The sequence below is a fragment of the Mus pahari genome, chromosome 10 (genome assembly GCF_900095145.1).
Source record: "Mus pahari chromosome 10, PAHARI_EIJ_v1.1, whole genome shotgun sequence".
Lineage (NCBI taxonomy): Eukaryota > Metazoa > Chordata > Mammalia > Rodentia > Muridae > Mus > Mus pahari.
Genome location: NC_034599.1, coordinates 10,203,685 through 10,220,139, shown reverse-complemented (window position 1 = coordinate 10,220,139; position 16,455 = coordinate 10,203,685). Strand labels below are relative to the sequence as shown.

Below are 16,455 nucleotides of genomic sequence, written 5' to 3'. Positions count from 1 at the left end.
GGATGCTTATATCTTAGCTCCAATTATTTTATGAGCCTTTGGGGCTCTGGTGAGAGGCGCTGCTGGGACCATTCTGGGGCACCTTTTGGGTGCATCTATTCCACAGTTCAGTATGAGGACTGCGAAGTACTTACATTCTCTAGTAAAAGCAAAAACAAACAAAAAATCACCAGCTCTTCAAACTGGTTAACATTTACACTTTTGTTCCTGACAAGCTCTTACTATGTTGCCCCAGCTGGACAGAAACAACCCTCCTACCTAACCCTCGATGGCCAGCTTAGGTGATGCTCAACAGTAGGGAAGGAGGACGCAGTTGCTATGAGCCTTCCAACCCCTGCAACGGATGCTGGGCTGTTTGCTGTTTGTTGGTTTAGCAACCAACCACACTAACAAGTGGGAAGTAACAGCTCCTTGAAGACTGCATTCCCTGGTCTGTTGAGTAATGGTTTGGGACAATGTCTCATGTGCTTGTCAGCTGTTTGGATTTCCTCTTTTGTCATGTATCCATCTGTCTATTTTTCTCCAATCTCTTGCTGAGTTGTATGCCCTCTTCACACTGATCTGTAGGAGTTCTTTATGTAATCCGGGTCCTCATTATTTGTTGGCCAATGTGTTTTGAGAAAATGTTCTTTCAGTCTGTGACTTGACCCCTCACACTCTTAATAGCTGACTTCAATCAAGAGACTCTCTTAATTTTTTATGTTCTCTAACTTATCATTTTCTTATGGTTAATGCCTTTTGTTGTTTGCATAAGAAATTGTCCCCAGCTTCAGGGTTGTGACATGTTCAGTAGTTATTACCTAGAAGCCTCGGCACTTCACCTTTATGGCCATGATCCATCTTAATCTGCTTGTGGTGGTTCCTGATGGGAGTGGTAATGTTAAGTGTGGCTTTGTTGGAAGAAGTGTGTCACTGTGGGGGCGGGCTTTGGAGGGCTCCTCCTATGCTCAGGCTCCTCCCATTGCAGTAGAGGCCCTCCTCCTAGATGCCTGCAAGGTAGTCTTCTCCTGACTGCCTTTGGATCAAGATGTAGAACTCTCAGCTCCTTCTCCAGCACCATGCCTAAATGCTGCCATGCTTCCTGTTACGATGATAATGGACTCTGAATCTGTAAGCCAGCCTCAATGAAATGTTTTCCTTTATATGACTTACCTTGGTCATGGTGACTCATAGCAATGGAAACCCTAACTAAGACACTGCTGTTTGGGTTTACTGTTCACTAGAAGTCAAGGTTCAAGGTTTTTCCAGATGAGCAACCAATTCATCCAATTCCACCACTCAATAGCTCCCTCCCTCTATTACATATGGTGCTCATATAGTTAGGTCAGTTTCTAGACGATTCTACTCCACTTTGGTGGTTAAATGATTGCAAATAGGAAATTATCAATCAAAAATAAAAGGGGTTGGCACTAGGGTACAGTAGACATATTGTGGGGGGTGTCTCCTGAATTTGTTTAAAAAAAACCTGTAGAATTATTTAACTTTCTAAGATAATGCACATTTAATTTTGTAAAATCAGTGCCACTTTTTTAATGACTGCAAAAAAAGAGAGATGGAGGTAACCACTGCTTTAAACAAACTCTCGATTTTCAGACTCACATCTCCAATTCTGTGGGTTTGTCACCTGAAATATTGGTGATTTTGTGAGCTGTCATAGACTATGGGTACAAACATCCTTGTAAACTAACTACAGCTATTTAGTAACTTACAGCCCCAAACTTGTGAATTTTCAACATGAATTGGTTGAGAATCATGTCCAAGTCCAGATGTGACTGGTAAAGCACTGTATGGAACGAGTGACCAGTGGGGAATTTCTGGTCCTGTTCCTGTGCCCACCCCAACACTCACCGGAGGTGGTGACCAAATCTTTGAGGCTTTGGAGCCTTTGCTGAGTCACATGCCAGTTGTGTGGCCTCGGGCTCTTTCCCAAACCTTTGTGACTCTCAGTCACACAACTGAAGCATCTCTCTTGAGAAAGCTGGGGCCTTTCCGTTGGTCTGTAGCTAAGGAATTAAGGCTCCTGCTAGCTGGTAGGCTGTCGTCTGCACCCAGGGCCTGGGGGAAGTTGGCAGAGCCCTGGAGGCCCGGAGCATCTGAGGTCACTATGACAACCTCAGACGCCTTGCGTTCCAGAGCAGCCGGTGGCGGAGTTGAGAGGCCTGGCAGCCCTGGGCCGTGGAGACCCCGGTGGCATGAGGCGGCAGGAGGCGCTGGTGGTGACGGCAGGGACAGCCTCGGAGGCGGGCCGCGACGGGGAGCAGCCTAAGCCGGCAGGGCTGGGGTGCCGCGCGCGTGCCGAGCCTGGTGGCCCCCAAGAGTCTCGCCAACAATGTGAGTTCAGCTTCAAACCTTGGCAGTGGTGGGACCAGTGACAACAAGGCGGGGGTGGGGAGACACCAAAGTGGAACTAGCTGGAGTACTTAAGGTTTCTGGGGGAGAACTGGAAAGCTGCTGTTTGCAGGTAAGGACACTAGCAGAAAGCTACTGTGACAGCAGGGACAGACATGGAGGGATGGGGAGCAGCTTAGGCCCCCAGGATCTCCTCGGGCCAAAGCCATGTAGGAGACTATCTTCCCTTCACCAAGGATTCCTGAGCCCAAGGGCTGGATATCATCCTCAACTGAGTTGAGTTGGTCGATAACAACATTGCTTTTTAAAGGGACCCAGAGGAATGTGTATAATGATGTTGGGGATAGAGCTTGGTGGTATACTACTTGTCTGGCATGCTCGGGGACCTGGATTCACTCCCTCCTACTTGTCTGAGAAGCAGGGTAGGAACCACTCACCCCTTCCAAGGCATCCTTCAATTCCCAGATCAGGAAACCAAGGTGCAGAGCAGGGGGAAGGAGATGAAGTCAGCCAGGACTGGCAGAATACTCAAAACCCTCCAACAATCATCTCCAGCAGTCCAAGCCCACAAATCACTGCCTGGGTTAGAATTTCACATGCAGTCTTTATGTCCTCTGCCCGTGGAATATGCAAACAATATTCAAATCAGTAAAGATTGTCTTGAGGCAGTTGTAACTGTATTTCTAACAGGGTTTCAGCGTCCTGTACCTGATCCTTTAGCAGCTGGTGAGGGACGATGGGTGAAGAAAACACAAGGCCAAGGAGGAATGCAAGCAGCTTCCAGGGCTGCTCAAAGCCTCCTTGATTGCCTCTCTGGGGACTAGCTGGAGCATCTGGGGGCTCCCTCTGCTTGGGCACTCTAGGGCAGCATTTGCGCTTGCGCGCGCGCTCTCTCTCTGTGGCGTGCGCATGTTTGAAGGCCAGAGGACAACCCCAGCTCTCTTTTCTCAGGTTTCTTTTAAGTTTCATTGAGAAAATCTGTACCACTGATCTTGAAGTTCTCTTGCAGGATAGGCCAGACTGGCTAGAGGACTGGCTGGCTGGGCTGGGAGCTCCAGGGATCAATCTGCCACCACACCAGGCTTTTCTTATTATAAGACATAAATAATTATATTAGCCTACAGGCAACTGCGAAATAAAGAAACACAGGTAAAACGGTCAGGTGCATTATAAAAATCAGCACCAATTGCTGTTAGAAAGAAGTCAAGGAGCCTGGCAAACCTTATTGTAAAACAAACCCCAGAGCGGCGCAGACCTCAGCAGTTCTGGGCTTTGTCCTGCGCACAACTGCCTGCTGACCAACACGCATATGTAGTGCATGAGCAAGGGCATAGTGTGTGCATGTCTTTTCCTCTGTCTCCAGTCTCCCTCCCTCCTTCCCTTGCTCCGTCCTAATGGAGGACTTTTCCCTCTCTAGCTTTTTGTCATTCTCACAAATCTCCTTCAGCAGTTTCCTCTGAGAATTCTCTTGTTGCCAACCTGCAGTCTGTCAAGAGACCTGCGCTTTGAGCAGGCAGCTCTTCTCTACGATCCGGTATAAGCTTGACCTTCCTTGCCACGTTATTTCTGCGATTCTACAGAGAAAACCTAAAGCAGTTAAGTTCAAGCAGCGCTGGCTCCTGCTCACATGACCAGCCTAGGAAACAAGAACGAGAACCGCAAAGTGCCTGGTTGTACCTTTTCTGAGTCTGGGGACATATCTGAGTCCTTTCCATCTGAAGTGGACCAGGGTCACGTTGGAGGCTCTTATCCTGTTTGGGCCAGTCTGTCGTCAGGACAAATACACTCATGCTACCCGTTGGTTGATCTGGAACAGGAGGAGATGTCTGTCATGTCTTTGTGAGAGTAACATCAAATCTCAAATACATAACAAATTTCCTTGTGTTCTCTCTGGGGTTGAATTGTGACAGGAGCCCCTTGTTGTCTAGTGCTGACAGGCAGACTCACCTGCAGCAGTAAGGTACCCAAGCATTCATCTGCTTTCCATCTCTTATACCATGCTCCATTCGGCATCCAATCACTGAGACAGAAAGACTTCTGCCTTTATGAATCGATGGTGGTTTTAAAAAGACAGATACTAAATCCTCAGTTTCACAATAATTGTATGCAGATATGCAAATGCAGGGACAATAAATGAAGCAAAAGAGGAAAGAAAGGTTACAAGGCAAAAAAGACAGTTGTAGAGATGCTGCCCTAGTAAAGCTGGCACTTATAATTTGAGTGGCAGTTACTTAGGCAGCAGCTCAGAGAGAGACTGGCCATGTGAAGGTGAGATTAGAGGGGAGGGAGGGTCAGGGTGGGAGCCTGAGCATGGAGATGAGAATACAGGGAGGTGAAGCTGAAGATAATGCCCAGGCCAGGAAGCACACAGCTTCCTCTGCCCTCTTATGGCTCTGTTCTCTGGGAAGAATAGAAAGAGTGCAGCAAGGCACTGAGAACAGACATCAGCCTGGGCTGGAGCAACAGGGAGAGGCCGGTCCAGCCTCACAGTCCAGGAAAAGGTCCTAAGTCTTCCAGCGTGTGTGTGTGTGTGTCCATGGATCTGTGTGTGTTCACGTGCGCTTGTGTGTGGGTGTGCGGGTGGCCACAGGGGCCAGAAGAGGCTTTGGGTTTCCTAAAGCTGGAGTTCCAGGCTGCTGGGAGCCAACCTGTAGGTGCTAGAAACAGAATGCCAGTACTCTGAAGGAGTAGCAAGCGTTCTTGATTGATGAGTCAAGAGTTGGAATCTTTAAAAGTGAACCCCTAAAGATGCTGAGGTGAGGCTGGTGAGGCCGGCCTAAAGCACTTGCTGTGCAAGCATGAGAGGCTGAGTTCAAACCCAGCTAGACACAGTAGCAGCCACCTGTAGTTCCATGCACCAGTGGTGAGATGGGAGGCTAGTGCACGAGAGTTCCTGGAAGTCCTCAGAACATGCAGCCTGGCAATATGCAATGGCAAACAACAAAGAGAGAAGAGACCCTGTCTTAAAGGAGTGGAAGATGTGGCTCACACCTTTAATCCCAGCACTTGGGAGGCAGAGGCAGGCAGATTTCTGAGTTCAAGGCCAGCCTGGTCTACAGAGTGAGTTCCAGGACAGCCAGGGCTACACAGAGAAACCCTGTCTCGAAAAACCAAAAATAAATAAATAAATAAATAAATAAATAAATAAAAATAATGAATTAATTTTAAAAAGAGGAGTGGAAGATGGATGAGGACTGAACCTGAGTGTTCGCTCCTCTCCACAGGCTCACTAGAGCACATGCATCTCACACACACACACACACACACACACACACACACACTGTATTCTACGTCTGGACTGCAAGACCCAGGTGCAGGTCTGTCTTACCCTTTACTTTGTCCTCATCCCCAAGTCAAATGTCAGGAACAGAATAAGTCTCTAACCAGAATTCACTGCTGGGCACGATGACGCATACCTGTAATCTCAGCAGGTTTTCCAGCCACCTGGGAGACCTTGCCACAAAACAAAGAAAAGCACAAGGCCCCGCTCTCTCCTGTTGATAAGCGAAACTTCACAAAGGCAACGAGAACGTTTCATATATTTCTTCACCATACGTAAAGAGAATCCCGAAGCTTGCCTCACACACTCGGGAATTACAGGAAAGGATGAATCGTCCCAACCAGAAGTTGTGATGAGAGAGATAATCCCAAGACAGAGCCTACAGGGCAAGCACTCTTCTTTTGGTTCTAAGGAATGACATACCATATCTATCTATCTATCTATCTATCTATCTATCTATCTATCTATCTATCTATCTATCTATCTAATGTATATGAGTACACCATTGCTATCTTCAGACACACCAGAAGAGGGCATCAGATCCCCCATTACAGATGGTTGTGAGCCACCATGTGGTTTTTCGGAGTTGAACTCAGGACCTCTGGAAGAGCAGTCGGTGCTCTTAACCGCTGAGCCATCGCTCTAGCCCTGACATACCATATATATACAGTTTTCATACATGAATGATGGCTGGAAGACTGGGCAGACTTGGTGATAAATCCATTGTCAATGTCTTTGCAGGGAAGACGTTTCTATACTGTGAGCCGCATAAGAGAATCAAGGAGGTTTTGGAAGAAGAACTTTCTATCAAGAGGGATGAATGCCATGTGAAAAGCCCACCTGCAGGTAATCTTGTCTCAAGGAAGTACATTTGTTAAATGAATATGAAATTGTCTGTTTGATGACAGGCTGGTTATTTTATTTGTAATGAAACAATAACCACCAAAAGATGTACGTCCTGGGAAATCTTAGAATGCTTGTTTGGCCTGTGTCTAAATATACCTCCACATGTAGAGGAAACTGAACTAAATCTTCAACACATGCTTTGTTGTCCACACTTTTGAATAGTTCTTTCTGTTTAATCGTAAATAGAACACTTTCACAGGCTTGGGACACAGAGTAACATCTTCAGACTCATCAGTGTAGATTTGTTCAACAGCAGGGGTTCCCACATGGTCCACTGTACCTGCAAGCTTAGACTACCAAGTTCCAGGGTGACTGGTGCTCCTTGTGCAGAGCCCTTCTCTGGCAACTACTGTCACAGCAGAATTCAAATCACTAAATCACGTCAGATCACCCAAAGACCTCATTTTAGCAAAACACGGCACACGAGTGATACAACTGGGTACAGACAGCTCTCAGGATGGCTGACGTGACGCCCGTGCTCAGACTTAAGTCTGGGATGACTGGCCCCATGTGCCCGTGATTCCTTTCAGCAACTGATCAATGGGAGAATATTTATAATCAGATTTTTATTAGAATGCTTACGGGGCCTTGAATTTTCTAGGAGAAACAAGCAGGTCAGCAGAATGGCTCTTGGCTAAGGTGCCTGCTGTGAAAGAAAGCCCACTCATCTGAATTCAGACCCTAGAACCTATGAGTCCTAAATCTCCTTCATGCTGCTGTGTACAGCACCCTGAACCAAGCAACTTCAGCGGAGAAGGCTTACTTGAGTCACACAGTTCCAGGTCACACTCCATCACGGCAGGATGTCAAGGCAGGAACATGAAACCATTGGACAAGCTAGTCAAGAGCAGAGAGAGAAAATGTAACCCCATGGCCCAGCTTGCCCTCAGAGAGAATGCAACTCTACAGCTTAGCTTGTCCTCTGTACCTAGGACCCAAGGCCAGGGGCAGTGCTGCCCAATCTGTGGTGGTTGGGTCTTTGCATATCAATTAGCATAATTAAGACAATCCCCACCAACTCGCCCGTAGGTCAACCTGATTTTGACAGTCCCTCATTGAGACTCTTCCTGTGTGATTCCAGGTTGTGTAGAGTTGACAGTTCGAGCTAATCATCACAACCTTATAAATGCAGAAAGAGAGAACCAACTCCACAAAGCTGTCCTGTGTTCTTCACATACATGCTACAACACACACACACACATCATGCACATATGCAATACTAATAAAAAATAAAATAAGTGAGAGAGCCTGAGTACAGTGTTCAGAGCTGGCAGAGGACTGTCCTGGGCAGGTGGGGTCTGGTGAGAGATGCTGACAACCTCAGGGTATCCAGAATCTAGTCCCCTTCACATTTCTGATCAGCCATGGGTACTTGCTTTGTGGTCTTACTACATCACCACTGGCATGCAGCATCTTCAAGGGAAGCTTTCAGTCTACTCTACATGCTGTGAATAGATGTAGAAAGGCCTACGCATAATATGGTTTTGGTGGTTAAGCAACTTTTGTCCAAGTTACTGTAATAGTTTAGATTTAGCTTCATTGTTTGAAGGACCACATAGGAACTAAATAATGTATTTGCCATTCTCCGAGGAGGAAATGTGTGTTGTATCATTCTTTTTTTTTTTTTTTTTTTTTTGGTTTTTCGAGACAGGGTTTCTCTGTATAGCCCTGGCTGTCCTGGAACTCACTTTGTAGACCAGGCTGGNCACTTTGTAGACCAGGCTGGCCTCGAACTCAGAAATCCGCCTGCCTCTGCCTCCCGAGTGCTGGGATTAAAGGCGTGCGCCACCACGCCCGGCGTGTTGTATCATTCTTGATGAGTGTATTTTAATGTGAGACAGCCTAAGATTTGTCAATATTTTCAAATATTCACTTAGCATGAAGCTACCACGGGCTGCATTTTATTGTATCCACCAGAGGGCGCACAAAGGCGCTATTTCACCTAGAAAAGTCTCAGAGTAGATATTAGTTGGTATAAAGTCATGCTTTAAAGGGCCCCTCCAGCCTAGGGACCTAGAACTCAGGGAGAGCGATAGATTCCTGCCCACTGCAGAGCGGACAGCCCCTAACTGGCCACTGACCTTCTAGTGGGGTGTGCAGAAAACCTGATGACCGCTGGAGCTTCTCCTTCCAGAAGACACGCATTACATACACAGCCCAGACTCCACGTGCAGCATTCAAGTGTGCCATAGCTGCTCTCTATAGATGCTAAGCGTGAGTGCACATGGAGGGGTTACTTGCATGTCATTTCTCTTCTCTGTTGTAAGTACACTTTGGTCCCCCAAACCAAAAAGTTTGTGTGAAGGCCAAAACTTGTGATTTCCCCGCCATATCTATGCCTTCCTGGGACCTGGCATGGGTATCTACTCCTTTTTTCCATTCTCAAGGCCTCAAATACCATCAGTCTCCATTTCCCTGGCTCAGCTCCTATCTTTTTACCACTCTTTTCTCCCTTACTTCTCTACCTCTACTTGGCCTCAAAAATATGGATAACTCACCACCCTCCCCCCTTGTTTGAGTTAGGGTCCCTATATGTAGCCTAGGCTGGCCTCAAACTCATAAGAGATCTACGTGCCTTTGCCACCCAAATGCTGGGATTAAGGCATGTACACTACATTCTGCATCCTGGTCCTTTTCTCCAGCTGCCCTAGAATGATGACCACTCCAAAATGTCTAGCTTTTGTTTTCCCTCCTCAAACCTTGGAGCCTACTTGACTTTCCAACTGATGCCTGGCTGCACTGGCGGAATAGCGGTGAGCAAAGCTGCCCTCCAAATGGGTGTCTGATCAACTCCCCCCCCCTACCCCACCCCCAAGGTTACTATATTCTAAAGGAGCTCTAATTCTGCACCCAGATTTTGTTTTTTTACCCATTCTCCAAAGGTCTTCCCCACATCAAGAAGTAGCACACATTCCACTTACTTGATTAGAGCAACATTTAGAAGTCAGGCCCCTAAGCTCCACTTCAGACCACAGCTAAACTTGCTGACTCCACGTGTGGACGAGCCCTAAGTTTCCTCAGCTATTCCCTTGACCTCCTCTATCCCTCTCCTCTCCTGAGAGCAGCAGGGCTTGCGGCTGCTTCCACTGTGGTCTCCCAAGTGCTCTCTACACAGAAACCAGAATGGTCTATAGGACTAATCAGGTCCCCTCCATACGCAAACATCTACAGTGTCTTTTTATTGCTTTAAATTAAATTCCATCACTTGGGTGGTGGAGGCAGGAGGACCAGGAGTTGAAGGTCATTCTTGGCTCTATCGTAAGTTCAAGGCTAGCCTGGACTATAGAAAGAAAGGAAGATCACAACCAGAGTTGGTCCTCACAACACTTTCATATCCACTGCAATGTGGCAGATGTGCAGAGCCCTGCTCTAGACTGCAAACTGCTTTTTACCTGCTATATCTTCTAGGGCAAACATTTATGGTCACCTGCCTTTGAGAACCTGAGAGGAGCCTTTTCTCTCTTTAGAGAGGACAGAGGAGGAGACTGGCTTGAATGGGAGGGGAAGATTTAGGTTAGATTCAAAGAACGGCTTCGATTTCGTAAGATCTTGACAGACAGAGACTGTGAACCCTATCCTTAAGGACCTAGAAAGAGGTTGACTCTCATCTTGATAGACAGCTTCAGCCACTCTCCTCCCAGTCGGTGTGAGAGAGGCTAGGGTAGCGCTCAGCTTGGCTAGCCAAGGGCTGCACCTCTGCAGACAGATGCCGAGTTCACCCTTTGACAGTGAAATCACTGTCCTTTCAACACAAAGCACTCTATATGCATCCCATCCACATCCCAGAAGAATCCTCAAGATGGTATTACTATCTCCATTTCAAATCTAAGGAAACAAAGCCAGTGCGTTAATAAAACTCACCCAGGCTCTCTCAGTTGATGGGGGGGGGCTGGGACTGAAGCCCCACTCTACTCTGAGCCCAGAGACTGTGTTCCCTCTGGGAATTGCCTTCTGTGGAATCTTTTTGGGATTTGCCAAGTGTCATGAGAGCATTGGTGAGACTGCTGCTGGCTCTGAGGAGAATATTCAGCAATAAGATGCTCACATGTGTTCAGAACCATATAACAAGTCACAGCAGCTGACCTGAGTTCACTAACTCAGTCAGTGTGGACTGTGCTTAAATTTAACCTTGTTATTAAATTTGTCTTAGTCGGCGTTGCTATTCCTGTGGTAAACCCCATGAACAAAGCAACTGGGGGAGGAGAGGGTTTATTTCAGCTTATAACTCAAGGGCCACACTTCATCCCTAAAGGAAGTCAAGGCAGGAGGTGATGCAGAGGCTGTGGAGGGATGCTGGGTCCTGGCTTGCTCAGCATGCTTTCTTATATACCCCAGGGCTACCTGCTCAAGTATGGTACCACCCACAGGGAGCTTCCCCCACCCCCACATATCATCAATCAAGAAAATGTCCCCTCCCCCAGGCTTGTCCACAGGCCAATCTAATGGTGACATTTTCTCTTTGAAAATGAGTAGCTTGTGTCAGATTGACAAAATAGTAGCCAGCACAGAAGCTAAAGCAATAGCTAAGCAGATGGTTTTAGGATATGTTGGGATTCAAAGTACAAAGTATTAGCTACACTTAGACGTGTGCTGCTGCGTAGGCACCCTTCTTAGGACATGCCATCTGCAGATCACAGTGCAGACGCCATGTTCCAGGTACACTGAGTTTGTCATGGTGCTTTCACGGGGACATTAAGCCACACCTGGCTCATGACTTTTAAGAGAGCCTAGAGTCTTCTGAATGTTTTTTAAATCTATGAAAATATTCCCCCTTAATGAAGGAATTGAATTAAAATCAGATATGGAAAATGGAACAATATATAGAGTTTGTCTTATTTATTCTTGATCCTTTGTTTTGCAATATATGTTACCATAATGACCTTTCGTGTCTTTGCGGAGACTCAAACATAAGAAGAGCACAGAGTAGTTTAATTCCATCACTGAATGCATGAAGTGTATCAAAGATTAAATAGATGGCAAACACCTCCTGTGGCTTGATGAATTGGTCAAATATATTCTACCCAATTAATTGGAAACACAATCACTCAGGAAATCCCCTTGAAGTACTTTGTGCTAGAAGAGCGCACTGCTCACTGTCACTGTCTTGCTCCTAACACATTCACAGTGGCCCTGGATGGAATCTGGAGCATTCGGAGGAATCTCCCCGTGGGAGGCACCACATCAGGACAGCAGAGCAGAAACAGCTCACTCCCTCAAGCCAAGTACTACTCAAGGCACGGAGGACTGAGAAGTAAGACCCCGGACCCCGGACCCCACAGGTGGCTCAAGTGGATTCCACAGCTTACAAACAAGTGGCGAACCCTTAAGCACCTCAGCCCGAGGCCAACCTTTCCTGCTTTGCTTCTGTCTGGTGACATTTTACATATCCACTGTCTGTCATCCTGGGACAGTTCAGCTAAGGAGCACACCTCCACAGCCATCAGAGAAGTTCATACCTAGACTTACACGTCTGACTCTACTTTGTATCCACAAGTGTTTCTTGCACACAGCCAACCTCTAGGGGAGGGATCGAGTTAGTTCCTTTCTTCTAAAGGGAGGTGAGGGAATTAAGGAAGGACTCAGCAAGTCTCTTGCCTGGATCCTTTAGTTTCCCCTTGGTCTAGGTACATGGGCCATCTGTCTAGTGTACTTGTCAAAAAGCATAAACTTAGAGAGAAGCATTCCTCATTCCTTCCTGTCCCAATATCTGTAACAAATCTTTAGCAAGATATGGGAAGGAGACAGAAGTCTTGACCGAAGAGTGATGTACAGATCCTGTAGGGACATACAGCAGGTACACGAGTCCTGAGCATCACTCTACAACTGGGAGGTGACCCTGAGCGCAAAAGAGCAGCACAAGAAGCCAAGCAAGCTCTCTCCCTGTCTCTGTCTCTCTCCTTCCTTTTTAAAGACATTTTTGTTATGTGTGTATGCATTTTTGTTATGTGTGTATGCATTTGCTAAGTGCCCACAGATATCAGAGGTCAGAGGCCAGAGGTCAGAGATTAGAAACAGGATTAGATCTTTTGGAGCTAGAGCTAAAGGCATCTTATGTTGTTGATGCTGGGATCCAGATTTTGGTCCTCTGATAGAGCAGTTCATGCTCTTAATCACCGAGTCAACCCCAACCTGTGCACTCTTAACCAGGATATGAATCACATGAGCAGATTCTATAAACACTACTTGTTTCAGATTCTTAACATATTATTCTGTTTAAGGATTACACCTGCCATAAGGAATAGGCACAATCCATTTCTCAGATGAGGACACTGAGGCACAGAAAGGCTGAAGAATTTACCCAGTGTCACTTAGCGATTGAGGGGAAGTGCTTTGAACCCAGGCAGCACATCCCCAGAGCCCATGCCCTCATCTATGAGGTGCTCTGGTACCCAGAGACCAGAGAGTGGGGATGTAGTGCCTGTAAGTGGCAAGGGGGTACAGCCCAAGTACTACAAAAGAGGAAGCTGGGGATGGGTGAGATACAGATGACTGAGACACAAGATTAAAGGACAGAACTGAAGGGGGCTCAGCCGTGATCATGGGTTGGCAATAATAAAGCAATTGCCATGGTTTTACCTCATGCGAGGTGGGACAACAAGCATTTTACAGAGTTGTATAGGCCACACAACCAAACATTGAAGATGATGAGCTCCATCTTCCAGGTGACAGGAAAGACATTATGATCTATGGTCTGAGGTGTAGTGGAAATTTACCAGCATCTGCCCATCTGGTTTCCAAGACTGTGCATAACCACTGGCCATGCTGACAGAGATTCTGGTCACTGAACAACAGGATGGAGCTAATTAAATAGGTTGTGGTTAACCAGGCACAAATGCCAGGGCTGTGCGAGGCAGGCAGCATTAGAAAGAGAGAGAGAGAGAGAGAGAGAGAGAGAGAGAGAGAGAGAGAGAGAGAGAGAGAGAGAGAGAGAAGGAATCTACAACCCAGACAGTGATCAGTGCTTTGAGGAAACCTGATTTAGCCTGTGATCCTAGCTAGACAGGCTACGCCTGGTGGGTCCTTGGAACTCACTGGCCAGCAAGCCTCACCAAGTCAGTGAGCACCAGGTCCAGGGAGTGATGCTGTCTCAGAGCACAGGGTGAGGACAGTCAGAAGCACTTGCCCCTGGTCTCCAGCATGCACATGTACGTATGTGCACACAATCTCATGCATGCATGCTCACACACACCAGCTCTGTGAAGCCCGGGGCAGTTTCTCACTCGCCATGGTGTGTAGTTCACTATCGGTTTGTCATGACAGTGGCCAACAGCTGAAGGAGCCAAAACTCTGTGCTGAAGGTCATCCTGTGTGTTCAGAAGCTACCTGCTGCTAACCACAACTTCTCCACAAGTGTGTGGGGTGAACAGAATGCATGAGGGGAGCAATGGGATCTCATTACTGAATTATAACATGCATATGTTTTATATGTATCCTGGACTCTGTCACACTTGAAGTTTTCTGTGTTTCCAAGAATCCCAGTCCTCCCTCCCCCTCTTCCCTCTCTCCTCTGTCTGTCTCTCTGTCTGTCTGTCTGTCTGTCTGTCTGTCTGTCTGTCTCTCTCTCTCTCTCTGTACACACATGTGTGATCTGCACCATGTTAACAAACTGGTAGAGCAAATGGTCACTTAGCCCACTGTAAGTCCGACGGTGCCCGCAGAGTTCATGGGTTCCTTATGATGGGCAGCTCAGATCCTGCTTCAGGCCGGGCTGCCTCCGAGGCTCACCTGTGTGCTGTCATTGCCCAGAACCACACTCCAACAGTTGGGGCTTAGGGATGGATCTGGGCTTCTGGGTCACATTCTACCCTGCAGGTGAGCCACCATGAGAATGATGACTCTAACGTTAGATTGAAATGGGGTTAGGATTAAAGATCATCTCCCCATAGAACACGTTTGCTGACATGTTCTTTTTCTCACTCTAGGATAAGATGGACACATCTTTCCACAGAGATGGAACTTCATTCACCTAATGTCTAAAGGCAGAAGAAACGCAGGCTTGTTTCTCAATTAAGATACATGGGGGAGAAAAAGGTTTTATCCTGTAATACCAATATGTACGCCAGTCCAAAGAAATGAAATACCATTGAAAGATGTGCTAAGAAAAATACACTTGTTTTTTTAGTTTTCACAGTTGGAATGTTTCAGGCTTCTGTTCAGCTTATTCTATTAAATGTATCAAACAAAAATCACAGCTCTTCTTTGTTTCAAGTTAAACATTATAAAATTGAAACTTTACCTATAGTATAATTGGCTCACCCACTTCCTATTCTGTACAGAAATAGGAATAGAATCACATGGTGATTCAGACATGGGTGCCACAGAGCAGAATGCACAGTACCTGCGGACTGATGAGTGGATGACCAGGGAAAGACAATTATTTTTATATAGCTCAGTACAGCTCATTTTTCCTCTAGAATTTGCTTACTAAATGGTAAGGAGTCAGGCGCTCACTAGTATGTATGTATGCATGTATGTGTGTATGTATGTATGTATGTATGTATGTTTCTACATATCTATGTATCTATCTGTCTGTCTGTCTATCTCTCTAATTCTAATTAGTTTAAAAAGAGGTTAACAAGGAGAGAAAAGCCCTTTCACCCATTTCATAGAAATATATACATACCATGTATATATTGGCTTAGCATTAAGAGTGCTTGCTGCTCTTACAGAGAATCCAACACTCACACTGTGGATCACAACTGTCTGTAATTTCAGTTCTAGGGAGTATGACACCTTCCTCTGGCCTCTGCAGCCACTACAAGCATTTAGTATATAGCCATACATGCAAGCATAACATCTATACCCATAAAATAAAAATAATTTTTAAAAAATTTAAAATGGCATGTAAAGAATGGCCGAGGTATAATTTGGTAGGTAGAGTCCTTGTCTTGCATGCCTGAAGCCCTGGTTTGTGGTAAATATTGGGTGTGCATCACAGAAGAGGTAGAGGCAGGAGGATCAGAAGTTCAAGATCACCCTTCAATACATAAGGAGTTTGAGGACAGTGTGAGCTACCTGAGTTTATCCCAAACAACCACAAAAGAAATACAAAGGAAAATATTTTGTATGTGATCTTCCAGAGTCATAAGCAGCACATTGATACATTCTATCCATTTTCCTTTATGCTTATTTTCCTTTACTTGTTTGATATCATGCTCAATAGCAGTGGCTCTCAAACTGACCCCTTGGGGAGGGAAACAGCCCTTTCACAGGGATTGCCCAACACCACAACAGAAGAACTGCACTAAAGGGTTGAGAATCACTGCTGTATAGTTTGGACATTTATTATCCTACTTAATGTAACAATGCTTCCAATTCATTTATGTATCCTGAATAATTTCAAAAAATTCATATAGAGTTAATCCAGCCTTAAATCTTAGTACCTGGGGGACTAAGGCAGGAGGACTGCCAAAAGCTTGAGTTTGGCTTAGGCTACATGGTGAGTTCGAGGCCAACTCAGCTACAGAGGAAAACATCCCCCCCCCCTTAAGACAACAACAAATTGTATCTAATTTATTTGTGGACTAGTCTGTTTCCTAGGTATTTGGACTTTTCTGTTTTTTTCCCCTCACATCAGCTGTGGCATACTTGACAGTAAAAATTCTGTCTTCTTGTTTTCCAGTTTTAGGTATTGTGTCCTCCCTCCCCTAAAGCATAAGCTCATCTAAGGCTGCCCAGACCTCCACTCTCAAATTCAGCTCTGCTGCTAATGGAATAAACTCAATAATGATTTGTTGACTGCTATATCCTGCCCCTGCTTAAAAATACTCACCCAGTGAAACAGCCAGTGTCTTGAGGCAAGAGCCAAACTTTTCCAGACTTAATACAAAATTTTCCATGTAGTTAGATCACATCCTGAATGAGTTGAGGTCTGTGTGTGTGTGTGTGTGTGTGTGTGTGTGTGTGTGTGTGTGTGTGTG

General features: G+C 46.0%; 1 protein-coding gene across 1 annotated transcript; it reads left to right on the top strand.

Moving 5' to 3' along the window:
• Window positions 1–2,121: 2,121 nt before the first annotated feature.
• Window positions 2,122–14,716, top strand: C10H11orf97 (chromosome 10 C11orf97 homolog). The gene is made up of 4 exons (XM_021208101.1): window positions 2,122–2,331; window positions 6,371–6,475; window positions 11,661–11,786; window positions 14,458–14,716. The coding sequence occupies exons 1-4, from the start codon at window positions 2,193–2,195 to the stop codon at window positions 14,460–14,462; spliced, it is 375 nt and encodes a 124-aa protein (XP_021063760.1). The 5' UTR covers window positions 2,122–2,192; the 3' UTR covers window positions 14,463–14,716.
• The last annotated feature ends 1,739 nt before the right edge of the window (window positions 14,717–16,455 follow it).